At 38.6% G+C, this 22,151-nt stretch overlaps 1 protein-coding gene across 3 annotated transcripts in view; it reads left to right on the top strand.

Annotated features, from left to right (window-relative positions):
- Positions 1–807: 807 nt before the first annotated feature.
- The window catches only part of LOC112977265 (CD44 antigen-like), a 40,896-nt gene continuing 19,552 nt past the window's right edge, over positions 808–22,151 (top strand). For all 3 annotated transcript variants that reach the window (XM_026089395.1, XM_026089396.1, XM_026089397.1), the window contains exon 1: positions 808–970. In XM_026089395.1, coding sequence (XP_025945180.1) covers positions 904–970 — 67 coding nt within the window. In that variant the 5' untranslated portion in view covers positions 808–903. The remainder of the gene's footprint in view (positions 971–22,151) is intronic.

The following is a 22,151-nucleotide window of genomic DNA, read 5'->3' as shown; positions in this document are numbered from 1 at the left end:
ACTCGCACAAAACATATGAACATATGGCCTTCAGGAACTTGTCTGAAAGCCACACTATTGTACGTTCTCCTCCTGTTTCTTCATTTTGGGAAGTAGGAATAGAGGAAATAATTCCTTCTGTACCTTGCACCATAAATACAAGAAATCAGAGACCTTAGTCCTCAGTATTACTGCTGGCACTGGCATTAGCTATCACTTTCACTGGAGCAGCCTGTGCAGAGAAGTCAAGGACTGAATGAGCTGTGGAGACTGAACTACCTTGATTTACCTACTGTATGAGGAGATCCTCCAGATTCAAAAAAAAAAAAAAAAAAAAAAAAAAATTTAGAAAGGTTAATTGCAGAGCAATGCTTTGCCCTGAATTGTACTGAAAAAAAAATGAGAAAAAGAGTGTTATGGGACAAAATAAGCAAAATATTTTGGGGAAGCATCTAGGCAGTTGTATATGCTTTGCTGAGGTTCAGAACCTGTAGTGCTTTATGTTTGCCTGTTTTGCAATACTAAGATTTTAAAATGTGGGAGGGGGAGCTGATCAGAAATAGTCCGTTTCTGAGTCTAACTCATGAGAGATTACACAAATTTTCCAGCAAGCACTTTTGATATAACTCTTGTGTAAGTAGAAGAGGTTTAGTACCTCTTTAAAACTCGCATGTGGCTGCTCAGTCAGGAGTAGTAGCCTCCCCCTTCCTTTCTTCCACTGCTCAGTCAGTTTTGTTGCAATATGGGTGTGACTTTTGATGGAGCTCCCCCTCCCAGTTATGTCATTACTTCAGTTCCTTTGAATCAGAATAAAAAGTGCAGCAAACTTCAGACTCATTGACTGCAGGCTTAACAAGCGTCGGGGCTTCCTTCTGTAGCTTGCAAGGATCTCTGGTTTTTGCAAAAACAATTCTGAGAAAAAAAATGGCCAACTTCTCCTTATGGGCAACTTTTGGATTATGTTTGCTGAAGCTTTGCCTAACAGAGACACGTAAGTTTTGTATGAATGAAAATTCGTATGATTGCTAATAAGCTTATGCTTCAGACAGCAGCAGCTATTCAGCCAGATAGCTAACAGCTTCCTTGCGTCTATCTTTGTATAAAGTTTTATTATTTGTTAAGTTATCAGAGATGCTTTAGAACTATAACCTTAGCTGTACAGTCAAGTAAAGCTGTGTATTGCCTGTAAAGGGCAATTCCAGATCTATAAAATGTGAACTGTAGATCATTAAAGCTAGGTTTAAACTAAGAACAGAAGTACATTAGGGAATTTAGAATAGCTCTGGTAAAGCTGAATTCAACAATGTGACTGCTATTATATATGTAGTTTGCTCTCCTGGCTCTGTTTAGAGAGTAGAGAAAAAGGGGGGTGGGGAAAGCCTCCCCCCTCGCTCCAGCATACAATAACTGTATTCTTGGGTTCACATGGGCTGAACTAACAGCTAATACATACCACGTTTGGACACAGCCACACTGAACAGAAACAAAACTGCAATGATCTAAGACTGAAATTTGGAGAGCTTTTATGCCAGGCATGCCTGTTACTGGCTTCTTAAAGTTTCTTTGGGGTTGACTGATAATATTTTGGACTAAAGGGGTTAGAAGTGACCACAGAATTCAGTTGTTTATCAATTAGCTTTCTGTAGTTCAGTTATCTACTTCAAATATTTGTATTTAAAAATCAAACATGTTAATATAGGGGGAAAAATAAAACCCGTATGTCCAAAATGACAAAATGCTCTTGAAATTTTACATGGTGCAGGCTCAACAGTGTTTGAGGGAAATAGCCATGCTTTTAACAGACTCTCATTGTGACAGCAACTCCCTTGAGGCGTTTGGTGGCTAGGGGTAACAATTATCCTTCTACGTTATTTTTCCACTCATCAGTTCCAGGAGTCTAACAGAATACATTTTTCATTGCTATTGTCACCCAAGGCCTCTGTGCGTGTGTGTATGTGTACAATGCATATATATCTGGTTAGCTGGAGCAGCAGCAAGTACTTCGATAATGGTGCCAGTCCTGCCGAGCTGTGAATGGGTGTGTCAGGAGCAGCCGTCCCAAGCACATCTGTGATAGCTGAAGGGCTCTCCTTGCTTTTGCTGCTAAAATAGTCTTCCAGTGATACCAAAAGTCTCTCGCTAAAATCAGCTTGATGGATAAAGCACTCAAAGAAAGGGTGGGGGTACTGTAGGCACATGAAGTATATCTGGGATGTGTTAAAAACTTTGACTTAGTCCAAGTCTGTATACTATATAAGGCTTATAATGATTTGGTTACCACTTGCTCAACTGATTTTTCCTTTTTTAAGCTGCCAGGAGTGTCCTAAAAAAGCAGGGTCTACACTTACTCTGGGAATAATACATTTTTACAGTAAAACATGAAAAAAACCCATAATCTAGTCCTCAACACAGTTACAAAAAGCATGTCAAGTTTATGCCCCACAGGGAAGTTTCTTTAATGGCTTAGCAAGGTATTAGATTATAGCTACAATATATTTTAGTTGGTATGTGGTGCATTCCAACGTGACTTTGTAGTCAGTAATGACTTCAAAACAGCAGTTGATGGTGGTTTTATTTTCTTTTTTAAATGAATAACTTCATTGTGCATCACAGCATACTGACCATTTCTTTTGGAACATACTTTACTTGAAGAGCAAAATTCAGATCTGTTCCTGAATTTTGATTCCTTTATAGCAGAATTTGGCAAAATTGGAAGGTCCTGGAACTATTGTTAATGTGACTGCTAAAGGAAAGACTAGATCTAGAGAGCCGCTGAAAAAAATGATTAATTTAGACTGTCCTGAGTTCTGTGCTGCTGTAACTGTACTGTCACTGATATCTGAGTGAGGTATACTCATGGTATTGACATAACTTTTGTTGTCTAAGGAGTCTGGACCACGTTTCAGAGCCCAGGAAAATATAGATGCTGACATTTTGCTCAATTGGGATTCTGGGGGAGATTTTCCCCTGGGGCATTATATATTTGTAAAAATATTCCTCTCAAAGTTTTCCTTGATTAACACAAAGCTGCTCTAAGAATTTTGGCCCCAAAACTGGAAGTAGTTGGAATGGACCTAGAAGAAAAGGTGAAATGAAAAAAAAGAGGGAGAATGGGACCACCAGTGAGAGAGAGAAGCTTGGCTATTAGCACTGGAGAGGTGGCCAGAGTTTCAGTTCAAGGTAAGACTGTGAGAAAGGCTACTACAGCTATCAGTCAGTCACAGAGGAAGGGACTTGTCTGCCTTTTAGCTTATATATCTGTCATGTAAATTTGTAAATAAAGCAGTTTGAAGAAGCTCTTTGTGTTAGTTTATTTTCACACAGTCCTTACAGTGTGTATCTTGGCTATTTTCCCAAAGCTGTAAAGTAACTCTACTTTAATAAAGTTCAGTTGAACTGCCATCATCATTTAATGGAAAGGTTATATATCTGTCCTTGGACTGCTCTCACAGACAGAGCCAACAAACCATGGCAGAAGATTACAGTCTTTGGAGAAATGTTTCCTGCTTCTTTAGTCACTGGTGTTCACCACAGAGCAGCAGCATTACCTTGAAAACAGAAAGGCCTCGGAGGCTTAAGTGAGGAAAAACATAGAAGTGAGGAAAAACTTTTTAAACTAAGTGCTTTTAAAACCACTGGTAGTTCCAGCCAAGACTAAATGAAATGTTTCCCCATACCTCGTGTGTCTTCTTCCAGAACTACTGTTCTATGACTTTTATAGGCCAGGACTGGAAGATAGCGTTGAAACTGCAGTTGTTTATCTACCACCTATACATGCACCAGGTTCTGCTGTAGTAAGAACGTGCCAGAAGGATGAGATGACCTGAGATGCTGGTAGACAAGTATAAACAACAAGTATAATAAGGAATAAAAAGAGGTAGCAGCAGTCAAGTTAATGGATAATAGGAGTGGAGCCTATAGATATGTGAAAAGTGAGAAAAAGAAAAAACTGCATGAGCACGGTGAACATGCTGGAGGAAAAAGAAGAGGTGAGCCCTGTGGTATATGGGTAGATTAAAAAGCAGAGGGCAAACAACGCAACGTGGCGATGTTGTTACCGAAAAGGAGATGGTATTCAGAGAGAGCGGCTAGATGGTAGCGGTAATTAGGTTTGGAAATAGGTTGCTAAGAGATGTTGTTTTTATTAGATAAATACCTTTAATGGACAGTTTGGGTATTGCCGACTGGGCTACTGGGTAACAAGATGGAGTAGAAGACCTCTGGTAACTATTTTTTCTTTGATAAAAGGATAATCTTAGTTCTGAATGTAGTTGACTGGTGGTGGAATACACTACAGAGAAGCAGGGAAAAACAGATGTAGTATTTCCTAAACAGTGGTATAGGAAGAAGAGATGATAACTGAGCCCAAGAACTTGAAAGTTCTTGGGAATTGTAGAGATGCTGTAACAAGGCTTCTCCATTTGCTTTCTGTTCTTCCTGCCCTGCGTTTCTATTCTGGTGCTAATGGGTAAGAGTTTGAAAGTACAGTAAGGATAGGAGAAGGCAATTCGCAACTTCATATGTATTCCATTATTTATAAAAACATAGTTTTTTTAAGAAGGGAATCATAAGTGAGAAAGCTAGAAAAGGTGTTCCACCGAACTGTCCTCTGAAATTGTTTTTCCCAAGACCAAGACTAAATGTACATAATTGCCTGTGAATTGCAATTTCACAAAGAGGATAATTATGAAACAAAGAACCAACTGCACCAATCTTGCTGGCTTTAAAAAGAATACAACGTTGTACTGGCCTAATTCATGGTGTTCAAAACACATCATATTTTAGCATCAGCTGGTAACCAAGAGCATGCTTTAATCAAATTTCACTTTTCAGCACTAAGTAGAATTGTTAGACTACAGAAGTTTAAACTTCCAATTTAAGGTCGGCAAAGCGAGGGAAGCAAGAAGAGGTTGAGGAGTTTGTCATCAATACCTCTCTACTAACTACAGGTCACGGCTGATACTGAGTAAAACTCAGATCTCCAGCCCACTCATTTATTTTTGCCTTTACCTGCAAGGGATTTTTTGTGATAAATCTAGTGGTTTGGATCATTCTGCATGGATTATCGACAACTGATAGTAGCTGCTAGCCTTTTTCCAGCCTAGGCCAGAAGTTCGCTGGCTGTTAAAACACAGTTGTCTGTCACTCCCAGGGAGGTAATAATCATTTCAAAGCCAGGCTTACAGCTGTCAGACACTGTAATTATCAATGACCATTATGGCTGCTGTTAATACTGGTGGCAGAGAAGATTGTGTCAGTTCTGAATGTTTATCAATTTCCTACCCGTCAAATCACAGGCCTCTTTACAGTGGCATCAGCAGTAATATCAGTAGCAGCTGGCTGTGATTTTTTTCCTTGATGCTGCTGCTGGAGCTGACCCCACCCAAGGCAAGAAGGAGAAGTTCAGCGTATGAATGAATTTGCAGACAAGAACGTGAAATAACACATGACATAGAGAGGGGGTTTCCTCAGAGAATCTTTTCAATCAGCCTGAAAGTTCAGCTAATTGCAATTTAAAGTTTAAACTTCTGTGATTGTTTCCTGTCTAATGAAGCCTGCAATCCTTTTTGGAGTCTGTGCATACAATTAAGAATGTAATTGAACTCTCTTTTGTATGTGCTGGCTTTGGGACTTTCCAGTTCCTCTACATGACAACACTGATTGTGTTATATAATGCAGCAATCTTATTTTTGTGCAATAGTTTCAACCCCCATATCACAAAACAGAAAAAAAGAGTGAACGAAATTGAAGAGTAGTCTATAATTTTAACAGTTACATACATGGGAACTCAAGCGACCAATTCAAAGAATCACAGGGAAGACCTGAATTTTACTTACATTTACAATTGGAAAATACATTACTTCACTTTTTTTTCTTTCCTTCTATTGCTGACTGAACTAGATGCAGTAGTTGGAAGCTCTGAGACACTGTGTTGTGTCTTTGCAAAAAAAATATATATATATCAGACATGCAGCAGCTGTGGTAAAACTTCCGTCTCTGTTTCTGCTAATGATACTGTTCCAAAAGCAACGTGAGATGGTTATAAAAGAGGTTGCCAGGGTACAAGCTGACAGCTGACTAGGAAGAGAATATTAACTAGTGATCATCAACTACACAGTTAATATCTGCTTTTGTAAATAAGAAGCTGCCCTTGTCAGAACATACAGTAGTAAAAAGCTGCTGTGACATAGGTTTTGTTGATTATGTATGTCTCTGTTGCAGTGAGTTAGAGAGGCCCGCAGCAAAACAGGTTCTCAGAAGTATATTTCCCTAGGGGGCTCTTTTATTCTTATTTTTGTTAATACATAGGTGTCTGTAAAGCAGCAAGGTGTGGCATATGTGGGTAGATGTGATGAATAGTTTCTTGCAACGTTCCCATGCAGATGTGAGATGGTAATGAGAGCTCAGTATATGAGCCATCCAGCACACTGTGGGCAGAGGTGAGCAGCTCTGTCCAGACTGCAAGCAAAATGCTATCCACATCAGATTCAAGCAGCAACCTTAGGGGGCAGCCACCCTGAAAGAATATATTATCCCCTTGCTGCCAGGAAGGCTTATCAGCTGGGGATTGGTATCATGCTTGCCACAGCAACATGACTTTTGATGTTTACAGAGAGCAGGCAGAGCTCACATGCCCATTCAAAACACAGGCGAAGTAAGCTTGCATCTGCTCTTTCTACAGCATGTAATTGTAGAAGTTCAACAGTGCCTTAAGAATTACTGTAATGGTAATGAGTAGTATTTACCTATCCTTCCTCATCTGCCAATGCATATCTTATAGACAGATAAGAATCGATATCCCTATCCTGGAGTGAAGAGACTAAAGAAGTGGTAGAGTAAGTCAGTATTAAAGCTGGAGGCAGCCAGGTCTTCCTGGCTCTGGGTGAAGCTACTGTGTGAGGAATACAAATAGTAAACTGGGCAGGTTTACGGGAAAATGCTTTTTGCCAATTATTAATGAATCATGTTTCTTTATAATGAAGACAGTGAGGGTGAGGCCTGAATTCATCTCCAGGTTTTGCTTTCACTAACTTCCCTATTCTTCTTCCTCCTGCTTGATTAGATGTCCTCCATTAATTTTCATATCCTTTCCCTTTTCTGTCATTTACCCAGCCACATAAGTGTAGAAAAAAGCTTCTTTTGCTAATGATTATTCAGATTTATAAATGCAGTTTTTCATCCTCTACTCCTGAATATTGCTTATGCCTAAATTTGACATATAGGAACATTTTAAACACAGAAATGAAATAATATATATTCTGTTGAAATCAATTTATTCAGTAACAGTCTTATAAAAAACAGATAAAACTTTTCTCTGTCTCTCTGGCAATTCCGTCCTGTTTCATTGTGTGAATGATCTCTACAAAAATACTGAAGACTGGCAGCTATTTTCCATTCAATAGCACTTGGTTCCTGTTAGACAACTGTGGATGCAAAGTATAGTTTTCTGAAGAAGTTCTTATTCAGGACTGATCTTTTTATGATTAGGGAAGCTGTTTTGCAAATGAGAACTGACCAAAATCTTTAATCCTACTGTGATACTGAACACTTCTTTTGGTTCAAGAACTTTAAAATGGATTTTATAATCAACTGTAGAATGATGTGTTCATATTAGTCAGGTTTCTTTCCTGGTTTAAGCTAGATTTCTAGTGATAACCATTGTTTATCTACTTGAGATCAGTAGCTATTGGAGGTATTTGTACATAAATGTTTGATACTTAGGGAAAACTCGGTGCTAAGAGATGTAAAATGACTTGCTCAAGGTGACCCAATAAGTTGGAGGAGCTAAGAATAGAGCCAGGGCCTCTGGTTCTAGCCTGAAGGTTGGCCACCCAGCCACGCCGCCTTCTTCGCAGCTTGAAAGCCCAGAGAAGTTTTAGGGTGTCATTATGCAGCAGCTGCGTGTATCCAGCTGGTAGCCAGGTGTATCTTTTGAATGTCCATGACTTCTCCGGAACAGCTTTTGCTATTCTTTTTAACTGATTGATCAGTGCTAAAAGGAGTTTGGTACAATGAATTTATAGTCAGCTGTTATTTTTTCCATTTCCCTCACTTTTTTTCTGTTTTCAGCATTAGTCCATGGCCATCTATCTGTGGCATGTGGCTGAAGCAGGATAATACATTTGGTAGCCTCTTATCAGCCAGTGATCCCGATAGACAGTTAAAAACCAATGCATGCAGTAAAGTTTTTGCTCAGCACCTTAGTCATCTGTAAGCGAAATGAAATATAGAGACCAAGTTCTCCCAAGAGCCAGGCCTCAGAGAAAACTGGAAAGACAAGAAAATTCTCCTGATTATGTTTTTGTGATTTCTTTTGATTTCAGCCTCCTGTGCTGGCAAGTCTGACTTGCTGTCATTGTGTTCAACATTAAGCCAATAGGGCAGGAGCATCCAGTGACTTCAGAAGAGTAGCACTATAAAATATCACTCTTCTACTGCAATAGCAAGTGTCATTTTGCCTTCTTGGGTGGAGCAAAAACATAAAACTTCTCTAGCACAGAAAACACAAGTGTTTTGCTTGAAATTTCATATTGAGCTACCGAACTCTAAAACTGATCTTTTTGAGAATGTAACAAATCCATTTGATAGCCTACAGAGAATAAATACATCTTCCAAAGTTCAAACTGGGCAAAACGCAGTGTTCCCACCTCAATATATCCTATAGCACCTTAAACATTTTAACTGGACATCAACATATGTCTGAAATGTACTCCTTCTAATTGTCATCTGCTGGATCCTTCCTGGTGCCATAGAAGAAGAACTTAAGTTCTTCTTCTTGAAAAAGAACTTGAAGTCTTATGCTCTGTCAATGTATCACTCCAGAAACAGCTTGTGTCCCTGATGAAATTTCATTCTTTGTAGTCATTCTTTTTATTGCATTACATGAGGTTCATGTAAGTGTTACAGCATTTGGTCTGGAAGGGGTAACTGTCTCATCAGCACAGTTGGAATCAGACCGAATGTGTTTAAATTACCATAGAACTTGAAATCTCAAGTTTGAGTATAGTGTTATTTAACACAATGAAGATGAGCTTAGCTAGGGAGAAACAAGTGAACTGACAAATATGCTGACAGCAGACAATAATAACTAGCTTTTTTGTAGCTCTTCAGAAGTCAGTGATTTTACTCCCAGTTCACAGATAGGGAAGCAAAGAGAAAGTGGGGGAAGTAAGTCACCCAGCAAGTTAGACACAGTTAGAAAACATTAGAACAGTTAGAACATTTTCTCCGAAGTCCCACTCTGGTGCTCCATCAACAAGATCAGTGCTTCTTTTGCTTGAATTTCAGAGAACAGTTATGATTTCACACTCAGGGCTGTTTCAGCTGAAATAAGCATTATTATTACTCATAAGAAAAAAATTCTTCCACAAACATTCTTCTCCTGGTGCAGAAGTGAACAAAACCACAGAGGACCGGGGTCTTCTCTGGGATGCTGGTCCCTTAAAAACTCAGCTTAGCACAGAATCCCAGAAACTCTCCTCCGTTACTAGCTGTTAAGTAATCTGCCTTTGAACCTGGCTGTGCAACACTTACTTCAGTTGGGCAAGCCGTGTGAGAAAATACTCTTGCATGTGTTTCTCTATGAGCAACAGCTAAATATTTCCTTAATTTTTGAAACACCTGTGCAACCCACTTTTTGCAGACCAGCAATGAATTTATTAACAGTACCAGTCAGATACTTTACCTAACTTTATTACTCATAGTCTGAGTGCTCAGGTCAATATCATTTTATCAACATAACCAGTCACAATCATATTACTGTTGATTCACAGGAAATTCAGGCACAGCAACTGAAAGACAGCATATTAACACCTTTTTTTCCACCAAGAAAACCCTCATGTGATACAAATAAATCCACAAAGAAAGATTACCATAGCAACACATTCATATCCTAATGTGAGTTTGTCTTTTGCTCTTTATCTTACTAGTTAGGTATCTTGAGTTGGTTACTATGTGCTCAATGTCTCCCATCCTTTCAGAATATATAGATTTAAGAGTCAGGCGAATCAGCCGTTTTTCAGGCATTGATATAATAAGGTGTGTCTAAGACGCTTTCAGACTGTTCAGGGAAGGCAAGTGGGATCTGTTTACAATGCCTGGTTGTAGATCCCCTGGACGAGTGGTTCCATTCTGCATCAGCTACTTCTGCAGCTCCGAAGAGAGATCTCTGCTTTCTGTAAAGAACTTCCCCCTTTTACTTTTTGCAAGTATGCGATAAGATCTTGTCACTTCTGTTTTCAGGGTCTTTTACTGGCTTCCTTTCCTTTTCAGCTCTGATGTAAGCTTTCTGGTCTCAATCCATTTCTGTAGTGTATATAGCTCACTGATAATATTTATCATCAGGTGGTAATAACTGGTCATGTGAGGTCAATTGTTTTGACTACTGTATTTACTGATACCTTCAGTGAATTTTGCTTCAAGAATGTAAGCAGTTTTCCCTGGAAAAAAAAATCTCTTGGTGCTTTATCAATAAGAAGTTACTGTATTTCTAGGAATTAATCTTTATGATAATGACTTATGCCTGATTTGCTATTTGATTTGGCTCTTCCTGACTGTGAATCTGACTTCATAATGCTTTCCGTTGTCAAAAAGCTCACAGTACCTGAACTGAGGTTTGTTATTGTATCGAGTCATTTATCATTCAAACACTGATTTAATTCTGCATCTTTACAAAAGGTTCAGCTATATCTAATTCAAATAAAAGATTACTAGGGACAACAAGCATCACAGCAAAATCATTTGGCTCCACAATGATTCCAGCACTTCTGTGAGACAACAGTGCTTCACTGTTTGAGGGTTCTTACATTCAAGCAATAGTGCATTGGCCTTATGTATCTTCAATTCCTAAATGTGTTCATAGTTAAAACAATCTTCCTGTGCTGTGCTGGAGAGTCTAGTGCCTACTTACCTTATAGACAAGCATTTCCATTTCAGTTCAGATGGAACTGAAACTTTGAACGTTTGAAGAGAATTATTTCCACTGTAACCGTGATGCTAGCAGAAGTCAGGTGAAAATGCTGATTTATTTCTACATGTACTGCTACTTAATCTGTTTATGTTTTAGGAGAATATAAAATATCATCTGCTGCAATATAACTATTCTGTTTTTTTTCACTTTTGGATTACTTGAGAGTCTGGATGTGCTTTTTTTAATGCTTGTGTCTTTAATATAGGGATTTGAATTCACAGAATATTAAGACCAAATCATGCAATTATTCTTGCTGTATTTGTGATAGCAACAGCATTATGTATATACTAATGTTAATTACAAAACCTAGTTGCTAAAAATACTTTATTCCTAAAACAATTTTGAAAAAGATTCAAAATTAGGATTGTAGGATTTATTAAAGAAATATAACTCACCATCTAGCTTGGGACCTGCATGTATCTTAGGGAAATTTCTTGCTAGTCAGCATTTTCAGTATAAATCTTGAGAGTCTTGAAACTGTAGTGTACAGAGGCATGAATTCACAAAGAGGCCAGAGTCTGGAAACATTTTTGCCACCAAAAATTCCAGTAGAAACTGTCTGCTGGCGTAGGCATTCTGGTCATAGGTTGTGTGATCCTTGTCCTTCTGGTGTTGGGGAAAAACAAGAGGGAGTAGTGGGTGTGATAGTGTTTTCTGTCATCCTGACAAGCTTGCATTGATTTAAGGTAGCACAAGAGCTTTCCAATTGACTTATATAGACCTGAGATAAGATTTAATTAAGTAGCTTGTGTTAATCATTGCATGTTCTTACACAAAGCAGTTGTTCCGAAAGGTGACTTTTTGGTGGACCCATACGTACTGCAGATCCCAACCCAAATCTTTCTGCTGATGAAAATCTCAAGTTTGTTTGTTTTTCACTCATTCTGTCCTTAACATTTCCAGAATTAAATTTCAAGGTCTTCAGCAAGTGACACTGAAATGTGCATTTCATGAGTTTAATTTTCTTCAATAGTACGTAGTATGCTTCCCAGTGTTCCTAAAAGTCCCATGGTTGCCATCTCTCTATTGGGAATGTACCCGTGCCTTGGTGCTTTTTGGGTTATTATGGAAAAGAACAAGCTGGTATCAACCCAGTCTCCACCTCTGAAAATGCAGTAGCTTGTACACACAGCTGGATATGCAACTTGTTTTTTCTCTGGGACCTTTCATTACTGCCTGTGAATTAAGCTCTGTTGAGGCCTCGAACTTCTTCCATGATCTGTTCCTCAGGGAATGTTGTCTTGCTTCCAAGATTGTTTCTTTATTTTCTCTTTCATATCCAGCATTTCTGATCTCTTCAAGTCATACCATTTGGAAGGCCCTGTGAATAACAATAACCATACAGCACAGTTAGCAGAACTTTATTCAAAATCCCATAATGGCAAGAGGGCAACGTTTCAGTGTATCATCACAAAATGAGTCAGCTACTTTTTCTGACCAGTGAGGCTCGTAAGTAGTTCCCTTCGGTTTTCATTCATGATTTAGTTATCATTCAGCATATTCAGCTGAAATCTGCATGCCTCAATCACGCATTTGGGGGAGTCCTTACCATTAGAAGCCAGTGTGCAAGGTCAGGCTATCGTAAACAACCTCTAAATAATGAACTATCAACAGCTACAAGTCCGTGATCCAGTAGGAAACCAACAATAACAAACCACCATGCATAATCCACTGGCTGTAAGAAACCACATGAAAATAATATGATATGTGTAAGACAATGGTCAGAAATAAGTCAACAGATGTGGCAGCCTTGATTATGCTACTTGAAAAAAACACATGGATAAAAAAGAATGTACAGAAAAAATGCGCAAGAAGGAAAGGTGTTTAAGTGCTTCGGCAAGAAACCAGTTGGCAAATTTTTATCTTAAGCTTTTAAGGAGTGAAACAGTGAGGGGAAAATATTCTAGTGTCTTCCTTTTCTCCATTTTTAGGGCATAATATCCAGATGTCCATTCTTTCTTTCTTTTTTTTCCCTAGTTGGGTTATGTAAGTGGTTGGCCAAAAACTAATCCAATTTTTTTTTAGGACTGTGCTTATTCTAATGAACACAAACAGTGTTTATTCCTTTTGCCTATTCTCCAGACTTTGAGAATGCAGATGATGCTATACCTTATTCTGCTTTTTCTGTGTGAAAATCACAAATACTCAAAAGTAGTGTTTTATCCATATTTAAAACTGCAAAGTCATAAATATACACGGATTCTAGATTTAGATACACTTGAACTTCCAAAAAATCTCGATGATCCAAATTATATCTGCTTAAGTCCAACACATGCAAAGTTACATCTATATTTTTAATCTGAGAAATTCCTGCTGAATTTAGTATGAATCATTAAATCATGCATTAAATTGGAGATTTCAGTTCTGCAGTTTGATGCTCCAGTTGTTTTTTTGCCATATACAATGGATTACTGGACAATGTTTTAATGAACATACAGCTAAGAACTATATTCCCCGACTGAAGTGTTTAAAATTGTGCTACTCTGCAATGTTCTGTAATGTACTTCCTTGTAAATTCTAATAAGGAACTTCTGTAAAAAGGGTTGCGTTTTGTCTCAATTTTCCCTGGCACTTGAACAAAATGGAGAGAAGATGCAAAAAAAAGTGTGAAGGAGTTCACCTGCACTGTGAAGAAGCTGAGCTGGAATAAGCATGGCTCTCTGCTGTTTGGGCAGCGCTCTCCACCCTGCCATCACTCGTTACTAGGAAGTCAGCACTAGTCATTTGTCCTTTGACATGTCTTACTTTGTGAGACATATTCTAGGCAGCCTTGTTGTTTTTAGTATGTCTGCTAGGCTAATGTTATCGCTGTGTTAATGACTGGCTTTCAGAGCTTTTAAAAGGTTCTTGGGGTTCCTTTTTCTGTTGTTTTACTGTGAAATGGCATTGTTAGAGTCAATAGATATTCTACTTTTTATTCAATGTCTTTTTTCTTTCTTCAATTTTGGTCATTGCTTTCTTTTGTTTAATGAACTTATCGTACAAATAAGTTTAAAATGTTGAGAATACTTATTAGAGGTTCTCATGTATAACTTGGAAGAGCAGAGGATATAGAGCAAACAGTTATTCACCTATGCTTTCTTTCTTCTTTTTTTTAACTTTAGAATTTTTGTACCAAGAAATCAAAACTTTTTTTAATGTCATCTGAAAAACTGTTTCAAACAGCACCTGGTGTTATTATTGAGTAGCACACTGCAAATAATTAGAATTCAAAATCTGTCATTTAATTGGACTTGTTGATTATATGTCTGATTTTGTATGAATTTATTATCTGATTCAGGTTTCCCATGACTTGACAAAGCTTAGATAGAGGCTGAATGCAAAAGTTGCAAGAGAGTGATAAAATAACAATATAATAGTTCTTTGGTCTTATAGCTTTTTTTATCAGTAGATCTTAAATCACTTTTATTAAGGAGGTTAGTTGCAAACTGAGGTAAAGAGATGAATCTTATCGAGGTTATATCAGCAGGTCAGTAACAGAGCAGGGGATAGACATCAGGCCCTCTGAGCTCCAGGTAGGGGATCTGCCTGCTGAGCAACACTGTCTCACCTGCTTTCATCCCAAATGACTAAATAATTTACTTTCACAGTCAATCATTGAAGATCAGACTCCAACTATTATTCACCACATGTTAGTGTCATGTACATTTCTTCACCTGGATTGCGTGGAACTGATCCCAACTGATTCTTTTTGCAATCCCTGTTAGTCAGTCTTTGGGGTTAGACGACTCATTATGCAGCCTGAAGCTTTCCTAGTATCGACAATGATGATTCTGCTTTCGTCATCTCTAGGGGGGCATGTCTGATATCTGTCTAATTCCAGGACTATGATTTCACTGCCTGCAATGTTTCCATTGAAGTGCGGCACAGCTGTACCATGTTCTGATGCAGTCTGAAAGCTCCCATCCCACTCTTGGGTGAAACTCTTACAAATAGAATAATATTAATGTCAGCAGTGAGGATGTTTATTGTAAGTGATGACACTGTATAGGCTCACTCAGGATGTTTACCAGAGCAATAGTTGCCAAGCAGATAAAGCATGTTTGGAAGATGCATTAGCAGATTTTTTTCTTCCTGCAGCAACTGCTGAGGAATGAAACGTATTTCTTGTACCTCCTTGCATTTTTAGTGACACTGTGCATGCTTGACTCAGTAATAGTGCCCCCCACCCTTTTTATAAAAGTAAATTAGTAGTCAGAAAAGCTTCTAATATTTCTGCCCGTCAGCAAACACATACAGAGACATTGACTTTGGTGGCCAGTGAACAGATTTGTTAAGAAAAACAATTTATAAGAAAGTTAACTGCTTAAGCTTTGTTCCACATCCCTTTTCCAGTGTGCACTTACTTACAGAAGAAGAGAGTATATAGAGTCTAAAAATAACACAGAAATGTAAGGAATACCTATCTACATTAGGTGGAGAAAGGATATCCTCCAACTACAGTGTATCGCTTTCTGGCTACTATTTATATTCCCAGCTGCATCTCTTCTTTGTTTTTCTTTCTCTTCATTTCAGAGATCCGCCTGAGTCCACTTGGCTCGCTGGGTTAGCAAGGCTACCTCATCACTTTTTATGTAGGGAAGTGATGAAGCTACTATCTCTTTTGCCTTTTCAGCCCAAATAGGGCAAATTAGGTGCCCAAATATAACTGGGATGTGGGAACAGCCTTGGCACAACTACAGAGCAAGGCAGGATTTTATACCTGTGGATCTATGGAGCAATATCTTCACTTTCTTGTCACCACACCACAGTATTAAGAAAATGTTGCCTCTGTTTTTTGCAGGCACTCCTTGCAGTATGCAGGTAAGGTCACTTTAAAATGTTTTCTGTGACTTTATGGTCTTTAAAAAGCCAGGTGTGCAGAAACTTTTTTTTCTGTTGTTGTTGTTGATCGGCAATCTTTTGTAGATGTATCTATGATTTTTCTCTCCCATGCAAATTCTCAAAGTTTAGAAACATTTTACTATGCCAAATTGAAATGAGATATGAAACATAAAAGCTTTCTACAAGGAAATTTTGGACTAGGTTCCTTAAAGCCATCTACTTTTATTGTAACCCTGTAAACATTTTAATTTAACATTTTCTTTCATGCAAACTAATTAATTAAATTTCAAAATGAAAGGCAGTTTCAAAGTGAAAAGCAAAACTTTCGTTTTGTCTAAGTATCCACAAGGGATATTAGAAGACATGGGTTATTCCCACTGAATCTGGAAGTATATTTCCTATAAATCACTTTAGCTTTCACAATTTGGCACTAGTCCAAGGAAAGTATTTCATCTGACAACTCCCAAGAATTTGTAAGTAAAGACTTTCCCTGTAAGCCAGCCATTATCTGAAGAGACCTTGTTTATCGTGTAGGTGGCTGATTTCCAGGCTTGTTAAAGTCTCAGCTTTCTGTAGAGAATGGTGACTAGCAGAGCAAGAATATCATAGTTGGCAGAAAGGAAAGCATCACCCCGCTGCACTGAGTCGCTGTACACATTGCTTGATCATTGGTACTTTTTTGTTGAGATGGTAAAGGATTGCAGCCTCATAGACACATGCTTGCTCAACCCTCTTGGAGCCTGTAGAATTTGACTTCTAAATTTTGATCAGTACGTAGTCATCCCAGTTTAGACTCCGATTTTCCCAGCACGCCTTCCTTTCCCCATCAAGCCCTGAGGGATTCACGGTTAGGTGTGTTTTAATGATATTGACACGTTTCTGCTGCTGACTGGGATTGGGACTAATGAATCATTTTACATAATGGAGCAAACGCTATCCAGTGGTTTTCGTCACTACTGACCTGGGCTTTAGTCCAGCTTCTGACATAAAGGTGGAAGCCTCTGTATCCTATTACAGTTGGCTGAGCTGTGAATTCCTCTAGTGAATGGTTTTACTAATATACTTTAAAGAAAGAGTGGAATACTCAGGGAATAATAATGCCATCCAGGTCAGTGTGTATTGTAGTGTGTTAGCTAGTGACTGAATATTATTTTTTGTATATTCCAGTTCTCCCAGATGCCAAAATGGCAGTAATTGGACTTAGTATTTCTGCTGACAAAATGTTTTGGCATCTGAAAAGTTTCATGAATCCATGTCATAGGAAGTTTTGTGTTCAGAGGACATTTCCACTACTCAGGAGTGAAATATGCATTCTTACTTAGCCGTGAAGTAGTTTTTCTAAGAATTCTTGAAAAATACAAACATCCACTGGAGATAGCATTGAACTGAGAGCCAAGACCTGAAATGTCCAAACCTCAGGAAAGGCTAGGAATCATACGGCCTGATTTCTAGATTTGGCAGGGGGTGAATCAAGGTTACCAGGGACTTTTTAAAAGAAATTTTAATCTGGTTCCAAAATGTCACTTTTCTCTCATTCATCACTAGCATGCATTAAAACAGGTGATAATATTAGAAAGCTAGATATCAATGCTAAGCCAGGATTATGAGGAAGCATATTATCCATGTGTACCTGTCCAGGACTTAAAATCTGTTTAATAAATTTGGAGCAAAGCACTTACAGTAAACTAGAAGGAAAATCTAAATTCTATTAAAGCAAACAGAGAATGAAAAATATCTGCACCTTCAAGACCCTAGTTCTGTTTCTGTTTTCAGCCCTCATTCATCACATCCTGGTTACCTATCAATCATCTTGAACCACAAACCAAAAAGGAAAATCCCCATGAGAACAGCACGCTAACACTTCCTGGTTTCCATGCAATGCACAGTGTGGTTTTACCAAGAAGTCTGTTAACAACCTTGTGTCTAAGTACTCTTTTAGCAGGCTTTCTGCAAAGTGGGGCAAGTTTTTGCAAATCTTCTTCCACTTCAGTTGCTTTGATGTATCTTTGCAGTTATTAAAATAACATATTTTTTGCATATAAGACAGTATCCCCTTGAAAATTAAACCACTAGGTGTTCTATCTTGAAGACAATGAAAAGCAGAGAGCAGTACATAACACACCCATGGAGTGGACCGAAAATCTTTATGGAAAAGTGACTCCAATGGGAAGAGTTTGCATGAGTCAGCAGTACTCATTATGAGTAAGGGTGGCAGAGCCATGGGGAAAAGGGAGATTGCACCTGGCTTCTTACTGTAACAGCACCTAACAAGCCTCTGCTACTAATAATCTGAGTGTAACTCATCCTTTCATGAAATTACAATGCTCTTTAGTCTGTCTCTGCCAATTATATCACACTAGTGGGCTCTGGGGAGCAAAGTGTCTGTGGAACTGGAGGTGGCGATTTTGGCTGAAGAGCTTTGATCCAGAAGCTGAGTAGGCAAAAGCCTAACAGCTGTAGGTGCAAGGTATGAAGCTGAATCAAATGCAAGTTGTCTTCACAAGACGTCACAGATGACAGACTGGTTTAGATACAGGAAGAAGGGCGATAGCAGAGGAGGGCTTGCCAAAGAAGAACATGGAGCTGCTTTCTGAATACCTACGGATGACAGAAAGTGGAAGGGCTGGGAGAGAAACAGAGCACCAGAAATCCCTGGAAAGGCAGGGAGAAATGGCCTGTGTGAAAGTTAACGCCTTCCATGCTCATTAAGCTGAATGGTGGCCCAGGGGCATTCCATGGCTTTGGTTTGAGTCACCAAAGTCTCATGGTCTGGATGAGATTAATGATGATGACAGTTCAGGCATGCTTATTACTTCTTGCCTGTTTTAAGAACTATTATTAAACAATATTGCCTTTCAGCTATAGCAAATCACATGGATATTAGGGAACCATCATGGCACTGCCAACCCCCACAGCCTGCCAGCTATGAAAAGCATGGCAGAAGGAAGCATTTGGGTGCTGACTCTGACTCCACTGTGAGTCCACTTAGAATCAGACCCTTTGAAATGTCAGGCAGGTTGAAAGGATCGGTAGTAGTTTAGCACACAGTTGTATGTTGCCCTGGCTGTTGAAATGGGGAAAAATAAGTATTTTACATAACTATATTGAAGCCAGCTGAGTTACACTAATAGAAAAATAGGCTCCAAAAGTAATGGGTTTGAACCTTCCTACACTACTGGAAAAGGTGGAATCTGTGTTTAGGTTTGGATTTGGCAATCCTGTTTCTTCCTTAGCTCCAAATTAGACTACAGCCCTCAGCATGGAAGAAAGAATTAGAGGTATCAATTTAGGTTAGACCCTGTCTTTTATTTGTAGTAGATTTTATATTGATATGACTAGCAACTTTTTCATTAAGTCAGTTTTTAAGGGTCCGTATCATCTGGAGGTTAAAATATGGGACCATAAATTATGAACTCTAAGTTCTGGTTTTGGGTTCTCTGACTGACTGGATAGCTTTAGGCAATGCACACTGCATCTGTGTTTTGCCGTTTTTTAAATGTAGTAGTTATTGCCTTCACAGAAGAGATGTTTGGTTATGTAGCTTTCAGAGACTGTAGAACATATGCGAGTTTTAGGTACTGCTGCAGTCATTCTTTCACACTCCCTGCTTTCTAAAGAGAGGTATCTATACTGCAAAAGTGTTACAAACACTTTTAATAGTAGGTGTAGAAGACCGTCAAAATAAGGACAAAGTACTCTGTCTCGACATTACTTAAGGGTGAAGTGCTAAACAATTGGGTAGCCTCAAAACCAGTTTTGCATAGGGTTGCTGCATTTCTCCCTGGTGTTTCCTGATGTGATCTTATGCGCTGTACCAGTGAGGCTACCTGGGAGCTTTGGCCCTTCTGTGCGTGCACAGTGCAGATGGCCAGCATGTGTGTAGTAAGCCCATAAGTGTCCCGGTGTATGTACACGGTAGGGCAAGGCTGAGCGTTTCCTGGGAAGATGTGCACATGTGTTGCTGTAGCCCACAAGTAGTTCCAGTAAGTTTATTTGTATAAATTAGTCTATTTATTCTGACAGTTGGAGTTTAAGGAATTAGTTACTTAACAAATGGGACTCCAGCTGCAACTGGATCTCTGGGTGGTACTAGAACATATAATAGTATTTTAAAACCATAAATGGGCTTAGATTTGATGACAGCTGAATTGAATTCACTCTGGTGAACTTCACTTAATATTTCAGTGCATATGGGATGAATTGCAAAATTAAAATGCAACCCAAAGCAAGTGGATATGGTATCTGCTTGCACAGTGAAATTTCTCCAGAAATGAACCTGTTATTGGAAGAAATATTGATATTCTAAGCAGACCTAGTTCCAAAATCAATGGGCTTGTTACTTTCAGTTACTCTAATAGATCTCTGTGACGTGACTCTTGAATTTAAGACTGTCTTGATTGTTTAATTATTAAGAAATTTAGGCCTGTCTTATTGTACAGGGGAGAGAAACAAGAAGGGAGAAAATAAAGAGAAGACAGCCTTTTCCTGTCTAGCTCATTTATGCTTAATACAGCTACTGGCTAGATAACTTCCAAAATAATATTGGGCTTTGAATCTGGAACATTCAGATCCAAACAGAAGTCACCTACACGACAGATGTGAGGGAAGCTCCATTCCATAGCAACAGTAGTGGGACACATTTTTTTGTGCAGAATAAGTTATTAGTTGCTTTGTCACAAGACACCAGCTAGGATCTAAAATGATGGATCTGAACATCTGTTGACTACATTTATGACTTGTATGTGCACATTTCAATGTTCTTTCGATCATGTTGTGCTATTCAGTGAGGGGTGCGGCAGCAGAACAGCTCTACTCCATCAGCTAGCCCCAGGCCAATGGTGCAAAAATCTGTCTTGCACTTGTGGAAGCTCTACAACTATTTCTGAATTGTGTGTGAAAGGACTTTCTGAGACTGGCATTGCTCTTCAGACTGCAACTCAGTCTTATTTCTAGACATTAAGTTCTCCAGGAAAGAAAAGTGTATTTGTTAGCATCCTCTTCCTTTTGTATCATGTACAGGCTCCTTATTCTTGCTTTTAAAGCCCCTTGTGATGTGACTGTCATCAGAAAAATTTTCATAGGACTATTTTCCCTGGAAGAAAGCAGTTGTGTCAAAATAAAGGCATTTTGAGAAAACATGATCGTCTTGCCAAAATGAAAAAAAAAAATACAGCCTCTTCATATTTTGATAACAGATGATAACAAGACTATTATGAACTGTAGTCAACAAAATTTATAAATAGCTACAGCAGTGTAAATCAGTTTTAACCAAATGAAATATTTTTGTCAGCCTAATTATGGGGGAAAAGAGGTATTTTTTGGCATCCTGTTTGTAGAAATGCAATGCAAGTAAGCATAAGGATTAGTTCTGTTGTCTATGATAAGAAGTGTTTAAGATTGGTTTTGAGCTCCTTTGGACAAATATTCATTAGCACTATTGGACTACTACCTATCCTATGAATAATGATTGTGTTGTCACACACCATACAGTCTGGGTCTAGTTTACTATTTTATCTCCTTGATTGTTTCCTGTTACTTGTGAAAAGAAACATTCCTTGCAGTTTACAACTATGGTGAAGGTATAGGAGCACCAAGCAGATACACTGTAGATACAATAACCTCAGTTTACCAGTGAACAAAAGCAGTTGAAGGAGGAATACACATCTTGATTACTATCATTTGCTTTGACATTTGTGCTATAGAAGAACATTGGTTGTCAAGCAAAAATGATGTTAAGAAAGGTTGATTGCTATTCACATAGAATGTGTCAATGCAAATGTTTGTGAATTGCATTCCAGGTCTTTTAAGAAAGCCATTATTATTTGTCACTTTTTGTTTCAAATAGATGGGCTAGACACCCCAGTATAATATTTGGAGCAGGCTGGTCTGTGTTTCCTCTTCTTGCACGTGGAACTAACTTTAAGATAAATATGAGTCATGCTCCTCTCTTCACTACAAATAACAGGCTACTCCAATTAAGTGTGCTTTGCAGTTGTCATTCTAGTCTGGAGTTGCAACCACGTTTTTCTCTGGAGGGAAAGGTGGGGCAGAAGCAAAGTTAATTTGCATTGCTTTGAAGTGGCCTGAATCTTTCCCGTTTTCTGTGCCCATATTATTGTTAAGTCTTTCTTAGCTGTTCTGTTAAAAAAAAGACAGTAAGCAGATGTGCGTTTTTCCCCTTGTTTTTCTCAGTCACAGATTTTCCCCTCAAATTTCCCACTGTACCTGTTGTGCTGTGTAGTCAGTATCTTTCCAACATAAAGATGAATGGATTGTGATCTCCTCAGGGCCTCTAGCCTTATGCCTTTCATTCAGTGTCTATACTGAATAGTATGAGGTGCTCCTCTCCCACAGGCTTTGCATGTGCAACTTGTTTAGA

Source organism: Apteryx rowi, unplaced genomic scaffold (genome assembly GCF_003343035.1).
Source record: "Apteryx rowi isolate R43461 unplaced genomic scaffold, aptRow1 scaffold_81, whole genome shotgun sequence".
NCBI lineage: Eukaryota > Metazoa > Chordata > Aves > Apterygiformes > Apterygidae > Apteryx > Apteryx rowi.
Note: the sequence above shows the minus strand (reverse complement) of the source record. Positions and strands in the feature narration are given on the sequence as shown.